At 37.6% G+C, this 21,497-nt stretch overlaps 1 protein-coding gene across 1 annotated transcript in view; it reads left to right on the forward strand.

Moving 5' to 3' along the window:
- MRC1 (mannose receptor C-type 1) overlaps positions 1-21,497 on the forward strand; it is a 126,629-nt gene that overhangs the window by 22,449 nt on the left and 82,683 nt on the right. Inside the window, 2 exon segments of the mRNA XM_020966870.2 lie at positions 4,076-4,249; positions 17,269-17,433. Coding sequence (XP_020822529.1) covers positions 4,076-4,249; positions 17,269-17,433 — 339 coding nt within the window.

Here is a 21,497-nt window from a genome sequence, read left to right on the forward strand (position 1 = left end):
CAGAAGCTGGTTTTATGAAAAAAAAAACCCTATTAAGTAGATAAAACATTGGTTAATTAGATTTAAAAAAAGAAAGAAGAAAACCAAATGAAGCGTATCAATGAAATGAATGAAGATGAAATTAAACCAATTATTAGGAACTATATTGCCTAATTATATGCCAATAAAACTGAAGTGATAAATATTTACAAAAATACAAATTGCCCAGATAAATAGAAAAGGAAATAGACTACTTAAATAACCTTATCTTAGAAAAAGAAATTGAACAAGCCATAAATAATCTCCCTAAGAAAAAATTCCCAAGACCAGATAGATTTACAAGTGAATTCTACCAAACATTTAAAGAACAATTAATTCTCATACTATATAAATTATTTTTAAAAATAGGTAAAGAGTCCTACCAAATTCCTTCTGTGACACAAATATGGTTTTGACACCTAAATCAGGGAGAGCAAAAGCAGAAAAAGAAAAAAATATAGACCAATTTCCCTAATGCAAAATTTTTAAATAAAATACTGGCAAAGACACTACAGCAGTATACCACAAATATCATCTATGACCAAATAAGATTTATACCAGGAATGCAGGATTGTTTCAATTTCAGGAAAATGATAAGTATAATTGACTATAACAGTAACAACAAAAACAACAAAAATCATATGGTCATAGCAATAGATGCAGAAAAAGCTTTTGACAAAATATAATATTCATTCCCATTAAAAACCCTGGAAAGCACAGGAATAAATGAAGCTTTTCTTAAAATAAATAGTATCTGTCTAAAACCAAGAGCAAGTCTTATCTGTAATGGGAATAAATTAAAAGCCTTCACAAAAGGTCAGAAGTAAAGCAAAAATGTTCAGGATCCCATCGACTGGACTGAACCGGGGTGGCCAGAGCTGAACAACGCAGGCTAGAGACAGCAGGGTCATGAATCAAACAGAAGTTTAATTTCAAAGTGAGGGAAATGGCTGAAGTAGATTAGACACAAATGCTGGGGCCCTGCCCCTAGTTGGGGAACCTGCTTTAGTGGGACTGAACCTTGATTTATATACTTGTGGCTAGACAAAGAGTCAAACAGTGTAGGGTAGCAACAGTAGTGAGGCAGAACAGCAACAGTGAGGCAAGGCTGTCTAGTGACAAAAAGTCCTTTATAGCAGGGCTTCACGTCTGGGCCTGTTGGTGCTTGCCTGAGCTCAGGGACCATCACTCTTGTGATTTAGTTGCAGCAGTGTTCATCCAGGGGATAGGTGCAAAGGATTGTTGTCATGCCAAGCTCAAGGAACAGCTTGTATGCTGGGCCTTAGCTCTGGAAAACAGGGTGTCTCCTAATATCTTAACAATCACTATTATTATTCAGTATTTTACTAGAAATGCTACTTATAACAATAAGACAAGAAATGACAAGTATAATAGGGAAGTTAGGAGTTTGGAGGGGAAAATAATGAATTCTGATTTAGGCATGTTGAATTTAACATGTCTCCAGTACATACAGTTAGAGATTTCCAAAAGACAGTTGAAGGTGTGAGTCTGACAGTCTTCAGAGAGGATAAGTAGATTTGAAAATCATCAGCATAGAGGTACTAACTGAGTCCATGGGAGCTGAGGAGATCACCAAGAAAAATTACTACTAAGCTCTGGGTATGCAACGAGAAAAAGGAAAACTTTCCCTGACCTCAAGGAGCTTACCTCTGGGAGAACGCAATTTGCTTCTCCTTTTCTTTCATGGTAAATGAAAGGAATAGGGAGAGCTGAACAGAAAAAGAATACCTTTAAAACCCTGCCTAATGACAAAAATACTATACAATAATCTGACCAATTCTATTCACTTAAAAGTGGGCAGTTAGAATAGAGATACTTGTGCAAATTTTCCCAGACTAGGTCATTCCAACAATTCCCAAACCTTTGTTGTTCCTTTTGCCTCAAACACTTACTAGCTTGTGTGACTCTGGGCAAGTCATTTACCCTCTCCAGGCCTCAGTTTCCATGTCTGTAAAACAATGAGGTTTTAATCAATGGCCTCTAAGATCCTTTTCAGCTCAATCTATTGTCCTATGATTCTTTTCTTGAAACATATGGCCATTTTATGTAGGGGACAGATATATGACTATAAATATGCAGTAAGAATCAGCCCAATCAATTAGTCAATCAGTCAATCTATAAGCAGTTATTATTATTATTATTATTATTATTATTATTATTATTATTATTATTTTGTGCTAGGCAATGGGGTTAAGTGACTTGCCCACGGTCTCACAACTAGTAAGTGTTATGTGTCTGAGGCTAGATTTAAACTCAGGTCCTCCTGAATCCAGGGCCGGTGCTCTATTCACTGTGCTGCCTAGCTGTCCTTATAAGCACTTATTAAAGACCTTTTATGTGCAAGGCAATGGGGAAGAAGAAGGGGGAAAAAAATGAACCTTCCTGTCCTTAACAAGCTTGCACTGTTTTGGGCTCTGTCTAGGGCTTTTGTTCTCACTTTTACTAACAAACTGAAAGAAAACAGTATAAATCCATCCTTAGGCTTATTCAGTTTGCTCAGATAATATTACAGTCAATTCTTAGTATTTAAAGTCATGATGATATGGACAACCTGGATTTTTTAAATCCACAGATAATTTTAAAATACTGTGTTAGCCATCAGCATTATCAGTGTGACAGTTTTTTTTTTTACCTAAAGGCTTTAAAGTTTAAACCAAAGCCTAATTCATAAGTTTTTGGTGAACCATGAAATGGGGCAAAAGGCAAACTTGATCATCAGACCCTGAACAATTCAGTTGGTTCTATAAAAAACATTTTGTGGCCCAATTAAAAATGATTTTTTTCATGCTACTGTATATATCCGTCAGTTTTAAGGTATAGAAAGAAATGAAGAGGAGTTGGGAGATAAAGTTAAGGTGAAAGACTGAGAGGGAATTCAGCTCCTCCTTCCAAGTATGTATTGATATTACACACAAGGACATAATATATATGCAATCTGCATACATATATGCATATGTCTATTTACACAAACATTCATTTTTTTTTAGAGGAGACAACTTGTTTGTTAAAAAGGACAGTACTCAAACTGATTTCCTTTGATGACATTGTCTACGTAGCTTTAATAGTATAGTAGAATGAGCACTGACTTTAGAGTCAGAGGAACTGAGTTCAAATCCCACCACTGACATTTACTCCTATAATCTTAGGCAATTCATTTAACTTCCTTGAGCCTCAGTTTCCTCATCTGCAAAATAAGGTGTTGGACTTAACACCTGGGAACACCCTTTATCCTCTTTTCTACCTTCTGGCTTCTTTAGATTCCTTCTAGTCTGAACTAAAGTACCACCTTCTGCATGAAGCCTTTCCCATCCTCCTTAACCTTAGTGCCTCTCCTCTCCTCTCCTCTCCTCTCCTCTCCTCTCCTCTCCTCTCCTCTCCTCTCCTCTCCTCTCTTCCTCTCCTCTCCTCTCCTCTCCTCTCCTCTCCTCTCCTCTCCTCTCCTCTCCTCTCCTCTCCTCTCCTCCCTCCCTTCTCTCCTCTCCTCTCCTTCCTCTCCTCTCCTCTCCTCTCCTCTCCTCTCCTCTCTCTCCTCTCCTCTCCTCTCCTCTCCTCTCCTCTCCTCTCCTCTCCTCTCCTCTCCTCTCTCTCCTCTCCTCTCCTCTCCTCTCCTCTCCTCTCCTCTCCTCTCCTCTCCTCTCCTCTCCTCTCCTCTCCTCTCCTCTCCTCTCCTCTCCTCTCCTCTCCTCTCCTCTCCTCTCCTCTCCTCTCCTCTCCCATCCCTTTGTATTCCATTCCAAGTGCTTAGAGCAATGTCAACACATTACTATGTGATTGCTTACTTCATGTTCCTTGAGGTACCTTTCAGCACTATGTCAATGATTCTAGTCAAAGGTCACAAGAGAAAGGATACATATTTTGAAGGGATGGAGGGAGGAAGGGAAGGTTCATCAGAATAAAGAAAGTCTCTAAGACCTTTCTTCATGAGAATCAGGAAGGTGTATGTATCTGTTGCATGAATATTTTAAAGTCAAGATTTGCTCATATGCTCAGTATAAAGACTGTATTTATATATGTCCTTCTTAATCTGTTTCCTTAGAAATGTATACATTACTGGGGAATTCCAATGGAGCACCATGTGTGTTCCCTTTCAAGTTTGAAGACAAGTGGTATGCCGACTGTACTGCTGCTGGCAGATCCGACGGCTGGCTCTGGTGTGGGACTGCAGCTGATTATCAAGCAAACAAACTATTTGGGTTCTGTCCACTGAAATGTGAGTAACTGGGCATGATTATTGAGCCATAAAATTTTGCTGTGTGACGAAAACAATAATACCTTACACCTGTCTAGTGCCTTTTGCTTTTCCAAAGTGTATAAATAGCTATTGTCTCCTCTTATTCCCATAATAACTTTGTATAGGCATCACTGTTCTCTTTGTACAGATGGGAAAACCAAGGCAGCCAGAGGTTGAATGTCTTGTTCAAGGCTATAGGAGTTAGGTGGAGAAAGAAATGGTAAACCAGTCCAGTATCTTTGCCAAGGAAACCCCACATAGAGTCATACCTGAAATGACCAAACAACATGAATTAGAAGCAGAGCATCCCTTGGGAGCTAGGTCTTCTGACTCCTAGTCCAGCCTTCTTTCTGGAGATCATGGTGTCTCCCATTTCCCCGGGTTAGAACTGTAGGGCTCCTTAGGGGCCTGATGCCGCTAATGATCAGCAGGAGAGTTTTGACCTGCTCCATTTCTGATCTGGGCTAATTCACCCTTTCCTAGGGAGACCCCTGATCGTAGGACTCATCATGTTGATGCTAAACATCATGTGGTCACCCAATTAACATAGCCTTCTGTGCTCAGAACGACCAAACTCAAGGCAGCCACCATCCTCAGCCTCTGGTAATCGGGGTCACAAGGATGTGCCACCATACCTGGTACCAGATTCTTGACATTAAATGAAGTCTTTATTTTTAAGAAGGGCCTCCATACACAACTCTTACTCCTGCTCCTAAACGCTGTCAACTTTTTTTCCAAGGTATTGATACAAATGACATCCTGGCAGTTACAATGTATGACCAAGTCCCTTACACTTAACTTCAGAAGTAGGAATGCAGTTCATTTCCTTAATATCACATTGGAATACAGGTCAACTACTGTTTAATAATGTTTTTAATAATACATATAGTTTGATAAAGGGAGAAATGGAGGTGGGCTTTTCTGAATTACACCTTTCTGTGTCACATGTGATGAAATGAACCCAAGTGGGAAAACGCGAAGGATGTTAGAACTATGCTAATTATATGTTGGTATAATAATAATAATAGTAATAATAATGATGAAGCAAAATATTTTATGCCCATCATTTTAAAAGTAATATTATGTTAAACTGGGCCTGTTTTTAAGTTGTTTCTACCTAGTCAAACAAGGATTTCTATACATTCTATTTGCAAATTGATCTCTTAATTTAAAGTTGAACATTGTTATTATACTTGGCCTTAAAAAAGAACAGCAGGTTTATTTTGGCCTTCATAGGTTTAAGCAGAGGAAATGAATTAATTTCTTAATGTGTAGAACTTAAGAACTCAAAATTTATTTGATATTATTTAATATTTTATACCAGTGAGCTGGGTGGTGAGATTATAAGTCTGTTACAAAAAAACAAAACAAAACAAAAAACCCCCCCAAAAAGAAGTCTGTTACAATATGTCAGTGAATTGGGGCACTAGGACATCTCCATCAGTCTGGCCGTTCTCTTCACGGACACCACAAGGACCCTGGTTTAGGCCTGACTCACTTCCAGCCTAGATAATAACAATTGCTTCTAATTGGTCTTCCTGTATCCATCCTCTCTAACCTCCTCCACACAAGAGTCAAATTGATATTCCTAAAGGGCAAGACTGACTATGTGAGCTCCCCTTCTCAAGAAGTTTCAGTGGCTTCTTATTACATCTGTGATAAGAACACAGACTCGTCTTTTGGGGTTTAAAGACTGTAGAGTTCTAGTCCCAGCCTACCTTTCCAGGATGATTACACATTACTACCTTTCAGCCAAACTAACCTAATTGGTGTTCCCTATATACAGCATTTCATTTCCTACCTCCATGCCTTTGGCTGTCTCCCATGTCTGGAATGTTCTTCCTCCCAACTTCCACTTCATTGTGGCTCTGGGGCAATCTGCAGCTTGACACCTCAGCAGTGCCCTTCAGAGCTCCCCAAGACCCCTTCAAAGCTCACTTCAGGTCACCTCCCATGATGTATGTATGTATGAATCTATCTACCTACATGCATATATATATATATATATATAATATAGATATCTATATCTATATCTATATCCATATCTATATCTATATCTATATCTATATCTATATCTATATCTATATCTATATCTATATCTATATCTATATCTATATCTATATCTATATCTATATCTATATCTATATCTATACATAGATGTGTTTGTGTGTGTATATATTTTTGATTCCCCCATTAATTAGAGCCCCTTCTTTAAATGACATTTATGTTATTTATGTTTTGCATTTGTTTATTTCTATACATGTTGTAGCCTACTAGTGGAAAATAATTTCCTTGAGGAGAGGAACCATTTCTCTCTCTCTCCCTCTCTCTTTTCTTGCCCCCTCTCTAATTTTGGTCTTTGGATTCCCAGAGCCAAGCACAGTGCCTGGTATGTAGTAGGCACTTAATACTTGCTTGTTAACTGATTAAGACTTTTGCTATGTGGAATGGCTTGGTCAGTCTGTATACAACATCTGTACATGACTCCTACACATTTCTGCCTTCTGGGGCCAAGTAGAACAATCTTAATTCAATGATGGCTCTTCATATATCTTAAGATCCCTCCCATGTCTTCTCTTCTCTAGGGTGAATACTGCCAATTCCTTCAGTTGATTTTCTTGTGGCACAATCTTTGGTCTTCTCACTGTCCCCATTACCCTCTTCTGGGCATGCTCCACTTTGCCTATTTCTCTTATAAAATGTGGTGCCCAGAACTAACCACTGTATTTCAGATACAGCTTATGTAGGCCATGGTGTTGCAACATTATCATAGGATTATATCTATTAGCAAACAGGCCATTAGCCCTCACGTGGAGCAAAGCACAATGGGGATTTTTCTATACCTCACCTTGGTATGTTCCCTGTAAGTCCATGATTTAACTCATACTCTTGATTTATTTTTATCCTCAAGTTCTTTAGAGTAGAGGTGTCCAACACCTGCTGTCACTCCAGAGTTGGGCCAAAGCCAGAATAAAGCACAATTGGGAAATGTTTAACAAAATAAATAAAAATACACTAGAAGATAAATAATATTAATATGTGGTTTTCTAAGTCAACATGCACCCTGCAGTTTCTATTTGAATTTGACACCACTGATCTTGAATGAGCCAGGGATATATTTGGATAACTTAGATCTCATTAATAAACTTGCAATCACTTTCTCATTAATTATCTTGAGCTGTCATTCTAGTTCATCAAATATTAGTTATTTTAATAAACTGGAGAAAATTCCTTTGCCATTCAGTAATTGTTCTTGTTCTTTTATAATTAAATCAATATTAAAATGACTAAATATAAAATTTATTATCAAATGAAAGCAATAATAAAACAAATGCATATGTAACTGTTTGCAATATTTTTTATCATGCTAAAGTTTACAGCCACTTATCTCAAACTCTCAATATAAACAGTAGGTAATTCTTTTTCATCTGTCTGCAAATTCAGTCTCACACCATTTAATTCATTTAAGATACTGATTGAAGTGTCTCAGAAATCGTATTCATATTTGTCCTCTAGATAAGAGTCAAATTCAGTCTCTTCGGAAATTAGCTAGATTCATCCTTTCTCTTTGTCTTCTCTTCAGAAACCACAGGAAACCATCTTTCCAAAATACATTGTACTTGCCAATTACTCACAAATTCTTCATATGTTATTTAAATTCCCTTTATAAAGTTTCTTTATAATAATATATTGTTTATGACAGTTCTAATGAAGAAGACATTTCACATCATCTTCTTTGCCCCTGTATTTTTCAGAGATTCCTCATAGATCCTCATAAGTTACAGATAAACCCCACACCTTCTCTCTGACTCCGAAGGGAGATGCACTTTATAGTAGACATTTTTCTCAGCTGACCTGGAAGTTGCCAGCACAAACTGCTTTTCTCAACATTACATTTGGTTTCTGTACTCTTAAAGGGACAGTTGCATTGTCCAAAGTCTCTGTGAGAAAAATATTAGACACCATAAAGCTAGACTCTACAGATCTTAAGAGATCACAGAGTCCTTGTTTACTGATCAAAAAAACCCTAAGAGAAATGCAAGTGACTGGTTCAGAGCTGCACGGATAGCAAATATCTAAGTCAGAATTTGAATCACTGGACTTCTTATTCTAAAACTGTTGCCTTTTCTTATATAATCTATTACTACTCCCATCACCTTCTTTTTTCTGGACACTGGGCCTGGAAACATAGCCTGGAAACTGCGCTAGCTTTTAGGGCCACTATTGACATGCTGAATTTTTATTCATATTACATGCTTCACTCTTTTTCACAAGAATTGTCATGCCATCTCTTCTCCAGCTTGTACTCATGAAAGTGATTTTTTGAACCCAAGTATATAACTTTACATCCATCCCTGTTGAATTTCATCTTCAGTTCAGCCCATTTCCCTCCTTTTTAAATTAATTTCATCAGAATCATTTTGGATGCTGACTCAGTTATTCATCATATTGATTATACTTCACAGTTTTATGTCACCTACAATACATCAAGCTTGCCTTCTATGGCTTTGTTCAAGTCATTGGGCTTGATGGCCACAAAGTCCTTTCTAACTCTTAATCTATGATCCAATATGATCCAAAATGATACAAATGTTCAACAAAACAGGGTCAAGGTCAAGGTGCCTCAGAAGATCCACAAGAGACCTTCCTCCAATTTGATATCATTCTATTCCACTAACTGTTCCAGATCATAAATTCCATAAGTCTACTAAAAAGTTGTCATTGAGAAAGGATTTAGGTGGTATTAAGACTTAAGGAGAGAAGGAGAAAGAGGAATTACAGTGGTTTCCTTTTTGGTCTCTCCCCATCCTCCGTCACTCTTCTTTTGCCACCAAATGTCCTCTTCCCCTTCTGTCACCCAAAGTTCTTCTCTCACTTCATTCTAACCTGCTGCTTGGACGTTTTATGAGTGGGACAGTCGGTTTCCCACTTTTCATCCACCCTGACCAGCTTAACCACTTGACTAATTTTCATTTGCCATTGCTTATATTCCAATTTCTAATCCAGGAGAATCATTCCTCCATGCTCCCCTCTACCTCAAACATTGAGTCAGTTGCTTATCTTAAATTTCATTTCCTGTATGACTAAAACCAAACTTTAATAAAAGGCTATGTCTCCCATTCCTGAAACGCACAACTTTCTCGTTTCTGACCATAAAGATCTTCTAGGCTAAGCATGGAAGACGTATTCCCAGAGCAGTCTTCTCTGATCCCACTCTGCCCTGACTCCCACGTTATGCCCAATCATTAATTTTCCTAGGGAAGACCTTTTTCTGAATCTCTGCTTTTTCAAATTTTATTTCTTTATTTCTTTTTATCTCCCACCTCCAAATTACTTAGAGATCAATTGGGAAGCTACCTTTAGCAAGTAACGTCCAATACAGAATAGAGAGTAAGAAGTCAAATCAACAAACATTTATTAAGTGCCTACTATGTGTGTAGGTCATAGTAATGAGAATAGACTCAGTGTCAGGGCCAAACAGCTGCATTTTTAGATGCATAATGTAGTGACTTTATACTTGGATATTTTGTATAATTGGATGTGTATAAAGAAGATTAAATGTGAGAAGCACTTTTATAGGAACCAGTTGTTAGGTGAAATAGTTGTGTGGCATAGTAGAAAAAACGAATTGATATGGAGTCTGGAGGCTTAGATCTGAATCCTGGTTTTGAACCTTGATGTGGCCTAGCGGAAGTCACTAGACCTCTCTCTGGGCCTCATATTCCTCCTCTTCAAAATCAAGGGGTTGAATTTTGATCTCTAAGGTCCCTTATGGCTCTAAATTATTATCTATATACGTGGTACTTGCTTATGATTGACAAAGTTCCTGGAAGGCAGCAACTATGTAATTTTTCATCTTTGTTTGACAGGTGTCTTACACACTGTTGATTAAACCATCTCAAAGGTCTTTTGCCCTGGGCATTTTCTCTGGCTGTCCACCATGCCTGCAACATTCTCCCTCTTCATCTCAGACTACTGTCTTCCCTGACTTCATTTAAGGCCCAACTAAAATCCCATCTTTCATAGGAAGCATTTCCCAACTTCTCTGATTCCAGTGCCTTCCCTCTCTTGATTATTTCTTATTTATTCTATACATAGCTTCTTTGTATATATTTGCTTGCTTATTGTCTCTCCCATTAGATTCTGAGCTCCTCGTGGGCAGGGACTATCTTTTTTTGCCAGTGTCTAGCACACAGCAGTTCCTTGATAAATGTTTATGGACTGATTGACTAACATTTCTCCAGCTCTACATCTTTGATTGTTTCTCCACGTACAGAATTCTTTCTACTCTCCCTTTGGTCAGACCAACCATCTGTGCACCCCTGTATTAGTGATCCACAGATATGACCGAACCATGATGGTTCTGATGCCAGGTGTATGCAGATCGTCATTGTATCTGTTCTTTCATTCATTCATTCGGCACACATTATGTAGCTCCATCTATATAGGCCAGGGACTATGCTAGGTGCTGGAGTTACAAATACAGAAATAAATCAGGTCTTGTCCTCAAAGAGCTTAGAAAATGCATTTTACCAACTGATACAAATTTTCAACATATGCAGGTACTCCATGTCTGCTTTCCTTCTATTATTTCCCATTTATTCTGTATATAGCTTGCTTTGTATATATTATTTATATGTTGTCTCCCTCGTTAGATCGTAATAAGCTCTTTAAGGGCAGAGGGACTGTCATTTTCTTCTTTTTGAATCTCTGGCACTTAGCACTGTGCACATAGTGGGCACTTAATAAATATTGATTGATTGATTATGGATATATAACCACTATCTTGTGCTGTATGTCACTTTAATAGATTTTTGAACTTTGTAAAAATTTCATCAGCTCAATGACTGAAAAGATTGCATTTATAATCCTGTCCTTAAAATCATCCAAAGAAGGAGGTTTTGATGCATGTGATACAATTTTTTGTGACCCCCATAAGAACTCTAATAGAGACAGATCAGGTGGCCAAGCAAGATCTGAGAAACTGTCATCTAGAAAATTAAATTAAAATTAAAAATGTATTATCTAAAATTCACAAAATTGAGTTGAAAAGACATTTAAATAATTAAGCTTTCAAGTGACTTTTGGGGATGTTTGTAGCTTTTCTGCTTCTGAAGTTATTAATGCTTAAAACTGCACTAAGATTTTTGGTAAGTCTGTATATAAACATACATTCACACATACATACCTATATATACATATATGTAAACACATATATGTATGTGTGTGTGTGTGTGTATATATATATTATATAATATACATATATATATACACACACATACAGAGAGAGAGAGAGAGAGAGAGAGAGAGAGAGAGAGAGAGAGAGAGAAAATCTTCCCTATTTGTATAAATCTCCAGAAAACCTTGCTCTGAAGATTTATTTCAACCTAATTTCTAAAGGCACCATAAATCTTTTTGTCCAAAGAAATGGGACTCTTTCTCTTTTCCCCAGGATAAAAGAATCTCCATTTTTATGTTAAATTCCAACATACAGAGAAATCCTGCATAAATGATGTATTGGTTTTGACTAGTGGCATCCTGAGTATATATTTGGCATAAGATTAATTTTGTCTCTTTTAAATCATGCATCTTCAACAAATCACATATTTCTTCTTCTCTGTAACATCTAACTGCAACAACTAACTGAAAGGGAAATAAAAATATTAATTACTGTAATCATGTGTCAAGATTTTCAAATGTACTTTACCAACTGATAGCTTTGCTACTGTCATTTTTTTAAAGACCTTGATGTTTTAAAATTCTATGAAATGTGAATGTATTTGCACAAGCTAAAACCAAGAAACTATATTATCTTACCTTAAACCACAAACCATCATGTAGGTCTAATACAGGAAAAAAAAAGGAAGTGGTAATTGACCTGATGACATCTAATGTATATGTTTCTTTGTTTTCAGTATTGTTTATTGTAATGTTTTCCTCCTATTTAAACAACTATTTTCCTCCTCAACTATATCATGAAAACAGGAAAAGGAAAAGACCCCTTTCTCCTAAATTCTCTTTAGCTTGCAACTTCTGGGCATCTGGTTTAGAGAAGGCTGAATCGCACATCTGTGGGCCACTTTCCCTTTTGCTCTAGTCAGCAAATACATGACTTGGCTCTTTGCTTTATTTAATTCCTCTCTCTAGAATGCAAAGTCAGGATTCCCATTTTTTAAATTAAATTAGGAGAAGGGACATACTCTCGGTTGTTATTTCGGACACCTCAGCTGACCACAGTGGGGTTTTTGGATTGCTGAGTTTTCCTTGTCCAACTGCAGAAAGAAAAAGGAGCTCCTTGTTTGGTAGGTGAAATTATGTACAGCACCAATTCGTGACTTTCCTTTTAGCACCTCAAACTCCCATTGTGGTCTATTCCTTTCTCTATAATCAAGTCAAAGCTGCTATGCTTTAGTGGACAGTAGAATACTTTGAGATTACTCACTGAGTCTGGCTTATCCCATAGTTTACCATATTTCAATTTTATGCTCCCTGTATCTTAAGTATACATTATGAGGAATATACCCCTGAGACTTCTTAATCACTAGAACTCTTTACTTCCTGTAATTATCTTAGATTTATTTGTATGTTTACATTTTGGTAGAGGAAGTTAGATGGCTCAGTAGATAGAGCACTGGGACTGGAGTCAGGAGAATTGAGTTCAAATCTGACCTCAGACACTTTAATAGTTGTGTGACCCTGGTCAAGTCACTTAACCCTGTTTGCCTCAGTTTCTCATCTGTAAAATGAGCTGGAGAAAGAAATGGCAAACCACTCCGGTTTCTCTGCCAAGCAAACCCTAAAATTGAGTCACAACAACAACTGACAATCCTTTATAGCCACACCTCTCCCACCTCTCCCCTCTCCTGAATCCCCATCAAAGTCCTTAGAGAGAGGAAATTATTTTTATTTTCTATTTTTGTGTCCTCCAGCACCTAGCAAAGTATCTTGGACATAATGGACACTTAGTAAATACTTGTTGGATCTAATTAAACAACTTTTCTAGGTGTAATGCTTTGATATTTCAAGTATCTTGCAGACATATGTTATATTCTTTCTACACATTGTCCTTAGCTTCATATTTTTTACCAATTCCTCGCCCCCAGTAAGCACTCAATAAGAACTCATTTGAATTAATTTTAAATACAGTCCTGGGCATTCACATTGCATTTATCTTCCTCTTTGGTGTGCCATGGGACATTTCTCTAAATTTCACATCACTGAATGTGGTATATGCCTGTGATAGAGAGGCCCATGATCACTTCCCTATTAGAGGTATGTAACAAATTTAGGGAAAGAATGTAGGTGGTGTCAAGGAGAGATGGTGATTGTGTAATTGTGATTGTGACCAAGGGAGACTAATTTTTCTGAAATGTTCAGGATGTGAATCAATGTTTGGAAAGACATGCAAAATGATATGTTTTAAATGTGAACACTACAGATACTGACAAAGATTTAACATTCTTATAAAGATTTAAAAATGAATGACAACAATAATTTGAGAGTCCAAAACAAAAAGTGAATGAAAAAGTTTAATTTTAAGTAAAAAAAATGAGTTTCTTAGGTAAGATGTGTCATCATTAAGCAATGATTAAAAGATAACTTTTTGCATCCAAAGAACATGTTAAAACAGTCTTATATAATATACAGTATATTAAAATATATTAAATATTATTATATATTAAACCATTAAATATTAAATTTAATATAGTCACCGAGTTTAAAGTCATTGAAAGAAGCTATATGGAAATGAATATGATGAATCATGGAATAAGAAGTGGAATTTTATTTTAATTGTGGGGAAAATGGCCCTAGGAATATTGTGACTATTGTGGGAAACACCTCTTGGTTGAGGAAAGTATTATTTATACTATCATTATTAACATCATATATTATATATATTTTATATATTACTAATATACGCTGTATTTTCCTTCTTTAGGTAAGGATCTTGAGGGCATACCTACATGCATTTATTTTTAAATTCTATACTAGAATAATTTGATAAATGAGCAATTGTATTTAGTTCATATTCAGATAATATCTCCATATGGTGCTATTCTGATGTCACTGTGAGGTTCATGGAATTTTGAAGGCAATGCTGGCTGGGTAAAAGGCTCTGGCAAATACTACCAAGCTGGAAAGACTTCTAGTTGGGGCCCATAGGAGTAACCTGTTGTGTGAGGACCAAACTTGCTAACTACAGAGAGACTCATCGTCAGAAGAGTGGCCACCATAAATACATACCTACGCATTTTGACCATAACATTGACTTCTCCTAAGGCAAGGAGGGTTTTGCCATCTGCATCAGTGGTGGGAGTAATAGCATGGGTAAAAATCACACAAGTTTTCAATGAATAAATAAGTATTTCTTAAACACCTACTATATGCTAGGCAGGGCAGTTAGGTGGTGCAGTGGATAGAGCACTGGATCTGGAGTCAGGAAGATCTGAGTTCAAATCTGGCCTCAGACAATTGCTAGCTGTGTGACCATGGGCAGGTCACTTAACCCCTATTTGCCTCAGTTCCTCATCTGTAAAATGGACACACTAGAGAAGGAAATGGCCAACCACTCCAGTATCTTTGCCAAGAAAATATCATGGACGAGTCAAGTTCATTGGGTCAGGAAGAGTCAGGCATGACTAAACAACAATATGCTAGGCACTGTGTTAAGCACTGGGGAAATAAAAGTAGGCCCAAGGCAGTCCCTGCCCTCAAGGTGCTTGCAATCTAATGGATGCTGAAGGACTGAACGAAGTTGTTGTTCAGCCAGCAACTCTTAGCATGTGTGTGAGAAGCCCTGAGGGTTTTCCCTTCCCAGATTGATTATTTTTTGACCAGGTTATAGAGACCATTCTTTGCCTCATTTCTTACTTGGCCTCTATCACTGCATCCATGGCCAGCTCCAGTCATCCTGATCTATACCTGTCCCCTGAATTCAGATATGGTTCCAGAGGAGAAAATGAGGCTGGTGACTTTTCACAGCCCTCCCTCACTTAGATCCAATTCACTTGCATGTCATAGCATTGCCTCCCTGATGTCATGGCCCTCTTTGAGAATGAAGGACAAAAACAACAACAAAAATTTATCATGCGTACTGCCAAGGGTTACTACTGAGTACCATCAATGTATCCTGCCACTTAGTAAGTGGATGTTTCACTAACTTAACTCCCTGTTCACCTCAAAATAGTTCTTTCACTTTCAGAAATATCTGATAAACAATTGGTAAATCATTTCTTTATTGACTGAACATTAAGTAGGTAAAAATTTACATTTGACTTCTCCCCACCTTCGAGTTTACAAACTGAAATCTAGAAAGTAGATATTTAAGTGACCCATCACAGCGCTAAATAGTACTTTGTTAATCAAGCTTCTGGGCCAGCTGGTCGGCTCAGTGGATAGAGAGTTAGGCCAAGAAGTCAGGAAGTCATCTTCCTGAGTTTAAGTCTGGCCTCAGACACTTCCTAGCCGTGTGACCCTGGGGCAAGTCACTTAGCCCTGTTTGCCTCTGTTTCCTCATCTGTCAAATGAGCTGCAGAAGGAGATAACAAACCATTCCAGTATCTCTGCCAAGAAAACCCCAAGTGGGGTCATGAAGAGTTCAGTCATTGGACATGACTGAACAGTAAAAAAACAATATCAGCCTTCTGGTATTAGTGTAATTTTCAAAGGCATCTGCTTAAAATCTTGGCAAATCTGGCTCCAAGTACTTAAGTTAACTGTGCTTAATCGCTAGCTACTCACTGAATTCATTTGAACCACTGTTCCAAGACTAGTGCTTTGATATTTAAATCATTAGGCACTAAAACCAATTCTAGAGATTCCTCCAGAGTTGATTTTAGTTTTGTGATTGCTCATCAATAACAGACTTGTAAACAACCATAGGTATACACGTGTGTAAGTGTTGGCGTTGGTGATGGAGTGGTGGGTACTTAAATGTAAGAGATTGTATGGGACTGGTAAGGTCCAGCTGATTTCCATTCCCTTCCTACTGTTTGGTGTGTTTATAGTCTCCTTACTTTCTAACCCACATTATCTTAAGTGTCCAGTGGATAAAGGAGAGAAAATTTTACTTTCTTATGCATTCCTGATGGATCGCAGGGAGAGTTGAATGGTGGATGACCCCCTGTCAACCTCCTTTGTCTTTTTGATATTAAGTTCAGTTTAATTCAGCAATCATTTGTTGTGCCAGGGACTGTGAAATCTGTCCCTGCCTTCAAGGAGCTTACATTGTATAGAACAAAATTAGAAGAGTTCTGTCCATTTTCACCAATTGTTCCTCATGCCTGGAACCTCCTGTCTTCTCCAGTTTCTTTCCAGTCTCAGCTAAAGTCCTACTTTCTACAAAAAGCCTTTCCCTGTCCTGCTTAATCTTAGTGTCTTCTGTCAGAGATTATCTCAAATGTATCCTGTATGTTTCTTATTTGTATGTAATTTTTCCACACGTTGTCTCTCTCATTAAATCTTCAGCTACTTCAGAGCAAAATCTGTGAATTTTGCCTTTCTTTGTTATCCTCACTGCTTAGCACAGTGGCTGGTACCTAACAGGTGTTTAATACAAGAGACTTGACTCTTAAAGTTTTCATAATGTACATTTTCTTCACGAAAACCTGTGAGATTGGAATTACAAGTTTTATTATCATTTTTATTTTAGTCATGAAGAGAGTGAGACCCTGAAATGTTATGTGATTTGTCCATGGTCACCCAGCTAATAAGTGTGTGAGGTAAATTCAAACCTAGGTTTTCTGACCACAAGTCAAGAACTCTATCCACTAAGGGAGGAAATATGTTAAATACTTAAAAAATAACAAAAAAAATACTTAGCTGCCTCAGGCAATATTTCTTGTAAATGGATGTGTCCTTCTGTGTTAAATTTAAATTTTAAAATGTAGTTATGAGTTATTTTTAAAATTTCATTACAAGTTGGTTTAATTTGTTATGTTTCGATTACATGTACATTCTGGTTATAATTCACAATTTTATTTGTTTTCTTTTTGTAGTTGCTGGCAGTGAAAGTTTATGGACCAAAGATCCATTGACTGGTATCTCCTACCAGATAAATTCTAAATCGGCTTTGACTTGGCATCAAGCAAGAAAGAGCTGCCAACAGCAGCAATCAGAGCTGTTGAGCATCACAGAAATTCATGAGCAAACATACCTGACAGGTAAAGTAATAAAACGTCAAGATGATTGGAGGCTGGGTGTTTGACTTCTTTCTTTCTTTTTTAAACTTATAAAGTAAGCAGTGAAAGGGACTATCTCAAAGTCAGCCTTGAGCCATGGACTGGAGAAAATAGAGCAATCGTGTCCAATGTGTCCTGGGAAGACTTCTTATGAAATGCACCATTTTTGATTAATAATACAGCTAAAAGCTATCAGAATAATTCTGCTATAAGGGCAGATGTAGTTTAGAGAAACATTGATATACAAAAGAAAATCAATTCAGGAAGTCAGCATAATCTTTAAGCAGAATGGTAGACAGCATGGCTCTGCGTTGGATTAATCTTTGGACCAATTTTTTAAAAATCATTTCAAGCTTTTAAAAAAAATTATGAGGCATTTCTGTCACAGGTCTTAATTTGGGGAATATCTTCATCAGCATTATCTACTAACCTTATTTAACATTAACTGGTAAGACAAAGTCAACAAAAATGAGTTCCTAGCGCAGAGCTTCTCAATCAACAGTGAGCTAGTGTTTCTTGTAGTTGACCTCCCCAACAACGGACCTGATAAATCACAATCATCATCAATAAATGTATTAGATATTTTGCAAACCTGCCATGCAGAAAACTCTGCTCTTATACAACTGAGATAGTTATAGGGACCGGACCTGTGATTTCAATGGGAATTTCCAGATTCGAAAACTCTATCAGTGCAGGTTGGCACCTTCCAGGCAACTTACAGTTGTAGTGTATCTAGAGGTTAAATGAATTATCCTAGGCCACATAACCAGTATTTGTCAGAGATGGGACTTGAATCCAGGTTGTCCTGGCTTTGAGGCTAGCTGACTAGCCACTATGCTTCCCTATCTCTCTAAATAATGCAGATACATAAAATTACATGACAAACATCATGTTCTTGAGGGCCTCACAGTCTAGATGTTGAGATAGGACATATTTCTGAGAAGATACAGAGCAATGCAAGGGAGTATACAGTGTACTCCAAATGAGTGGTGTGGTCAGTAAAGGGAATACGATTTCTGGAGGAGCGACCACACAGGACTGGGATCAGCTAGGGAAAGCTTCATAGAAAGCTTGGACCTTAAGCTGGGAGGGCTTCTGAGTCAGAGGAGATACCATGAGTAAATAAATGCCCTTCAGTAGATGGATAGAGTGCTGAACTTGAGGTCAGGAAGACCTAAGTTCAAATCCAGCCTCAGGCACTATGTGACCCTGGGCAAGTCACTTAACTTTGTTAGCTTCCGTTTCCTCATCTGTAAAATGAGCCAGAGAAGGAAATGGCAAATCACTCCAGTATCTTTGCCCAGAAAAGCCCAAATGGGGTCATGAAGAAAAAAAAAAAACTGAACAATAAGAAATACCCAGGACATATTCAAGCAATAGCAAATAGATGTTTATTGTTATAAGGGATGTATCAGGAAGTAAATTTGAAAAGAAAGGTAATAATGACAATATTTATACAGTGCTTTGTAACTTGCAAAGTACTTCCAGGGCCTCCTTTTTAGTGCACCTGAAAATAACAAAAAATAATATTTTTCTCTGAAGCCCTTTTTAGACTCCTGGGAGTCTTAACTCTTATAAAGGTGGGTGAGAGTTCAAAGACAAAATTGTCTTTCTTATGGAAATAAATTAATGGTGATAAACTACCTTTTAACAAAGAGTAAATCTTGTCTTGTTTACATTATTGCTTTCCCCCACTCTGAAGCGATTGACTTGACCCATTTAAGGGTGGTCTTCTCTTTGCTTTCTGTAGCAATTGACTATGACTCACCCTTTTCCGTTGAGAAAGGAAAAAAGGAAGTCCCTCTGTTTAACTCTAGGAGTCCCATTGATTTAAGAAGTGGTCCTTGAGGGAATGGGATGGTGGCTTGGTTACTCAAGTACTTTGAAATATTAATTCCAAACTATATTTTTACATGTCTTTTTCTTGTTCAAAATTCTGATAAATATCATCTCCAGTTTCCTTGGTTAGAGTAGAGAATCAAAGCCAAGAGCCTGGAGAACTCTGCCAGCCAGAAATGGCTTAGACATTAGATTAACATTAACTTAAATAAAAATTGTTTCTGGTATATTTGTGCCTGAAACACAGTGTACAATATTAACATTTTTTCTTGAACATGTGTATTTCCTCTTTTGATACTCACACTAGCTCTTTAAAATGTATGTTAGCTCCATTTCACAGATAAGAAAATTGAGACTGAGATGTTAAGTGATCTGCTCAGAGTCAAACAGCTAGTCAGTGTCTGACAAAGGATTCAAACTCAGGTCTTTCTGACCCCAAATCTAGCCCTCTATCCGTTGTGCTACTTAGCTGCCTAGTCAGGAAGCAGATTCTTAAGGGGCTTGAATGCTTGCCTCAGGCTATGGTGTGATGGCTATGGTGGGGCAAAAAAAAAAATTCTTTTGAAAGCACAGAAGCAAATCTTCAAGCAATTTAACTTACCTATCAAATGGACTGAAGCAGTATCAATGGCTAGAGCCAGGGTTGAAGCAGTCAGATAGGGCATCCAGGTTAGAGTAAAGGTTTCAAAAAACTTGAAAGGAAAGGAAGCAAAGATATGGGTATCGACTTCATACTTGGAATACTTCCCAAGAATGTCTATGGATGAATGCGCGAAAAAAGCATTTATTAAGCACTTACTATATTCTAAAAATTGGCATAGGCCCTGGGAATGCAAATACCAAAAGTAAGACAGTCTTTGCCTAAAGGAGCTTCTACTCTACCAATGGCTGGAAATGCCTCTTGCAGAATGGCAGCCTGGAAGAGGCAGGATTTCTTCCTTGTGGGTACTCTTTCCATTGCAGCAGATTACAGCACTGCCAGGTCTCGGTAGGAACTTTCCCAGCCTCTTGCTTTGGCTAAAAATATTTGCCAATGATGGCCAACCTTCTGTTGACAAATGCATGGTCCTATGCTCTGACAACAGGCCCCAACTTGGCATGTTTCCAGCCCAGGAAGAGCCACTTCAGCCTTTAGTAACCCAAGGTCACCTCTCACAAGGCCTGGGAGCAGGATTGTAGTGGAGGGCAAACAGTTGCTTTCCCTGAAAATGAAAGTTTTTCTTGTAAACCAAAGCTTATTTTTCGTATCTGTTCTGTGGAAATAACACAATTCACTTTAGACTTGTTTATTTATATAAATAACACCACCTCTAGCACTTTTTTCAAATAATAATAACAATAACATTATTATAGAAAGTTGGTGTTACATAGGGGCATAGAGAGATGACTTCTGAGCCAGGTAGATCTGGGTTCCAATCCTGCCTCTCGTATATACCAGGCAAGTCACTGAACCTCTCAGGCCTGGTTGGCAACTCTCTTATACTAGAAGATGCAGAACAGATCCCTGTCTGCATTGCTCAAAGGAGTTTATTTAGTGAGAGTTCCCTTCAGGATGAAATCCCATCTGCTGGCCAAAGCCAGCTCACATTAATACCTTGTCTTAAGGTTTGCAAGTCATTTTTCTTGCAACCATTCCTGAGGCAGCCATTGGTTGGAGGTTACTCATCACCTTTTAAGTCCTCAACAGCATAGAGGTTTAGAAATTGGGAGAAAAAGTAGATTTAGAATTTTTGTTATTAATATTAAATTTTACTTGCAAAAGAGGAAGTAATAAATCTTGAAAACTGCTTTGCCAGTGAATATGAAATGCAAAAACTTATAACCTCAGATTCAAAGTCAAGGGATAAAAACCCCATCAGTGCTTTTTATATAACTATATTAATTGGAGAGTGAGGGGTAAGGAGACTGCATCCTACTTTAGAATGCATGACCCATCATTATAATTGGGTTGAAATGGGGGTTTTCCTTTTGCCTTCAGACAGAAACATGAGCAAATGTTGCATATTTATGGCTTCTCTCTAAAAATTTAAGAGTGGAGACAGTGTTTGAAATCCACCTTTCAGTATGTTTTTTGTCAGTGTGCCAATTTTGAATAATTTGGGGTCATAGAATCACAGATATCGAAAGGGAAATGAGTACTGATGTCATCTAGTTAACATTCTCTCCCCCCCATTTTACAGATGAGGAAACTGAGTTTCCGAGAGGTT

The sequence above is a fragment of the Phascolarctos cinereus genome, unplaced genomic scaffold (assembly GCF_003287225.1).
Source record: "Phascolarctos cinereus isolate Bilbo 61053 unplaced genomic scaffold, phaCin_HiC Scaffold_1;HRSCAF=81, whole genome shotgun sequence".
Classification (NCBI taxonomy): domain Eukaryota; kingdom Metazoa; phylum Chordata; class Mammalia; order Diprotodontia; family Phascolarctidae; genus Phascolarctos; species Phascolarctos cinereus.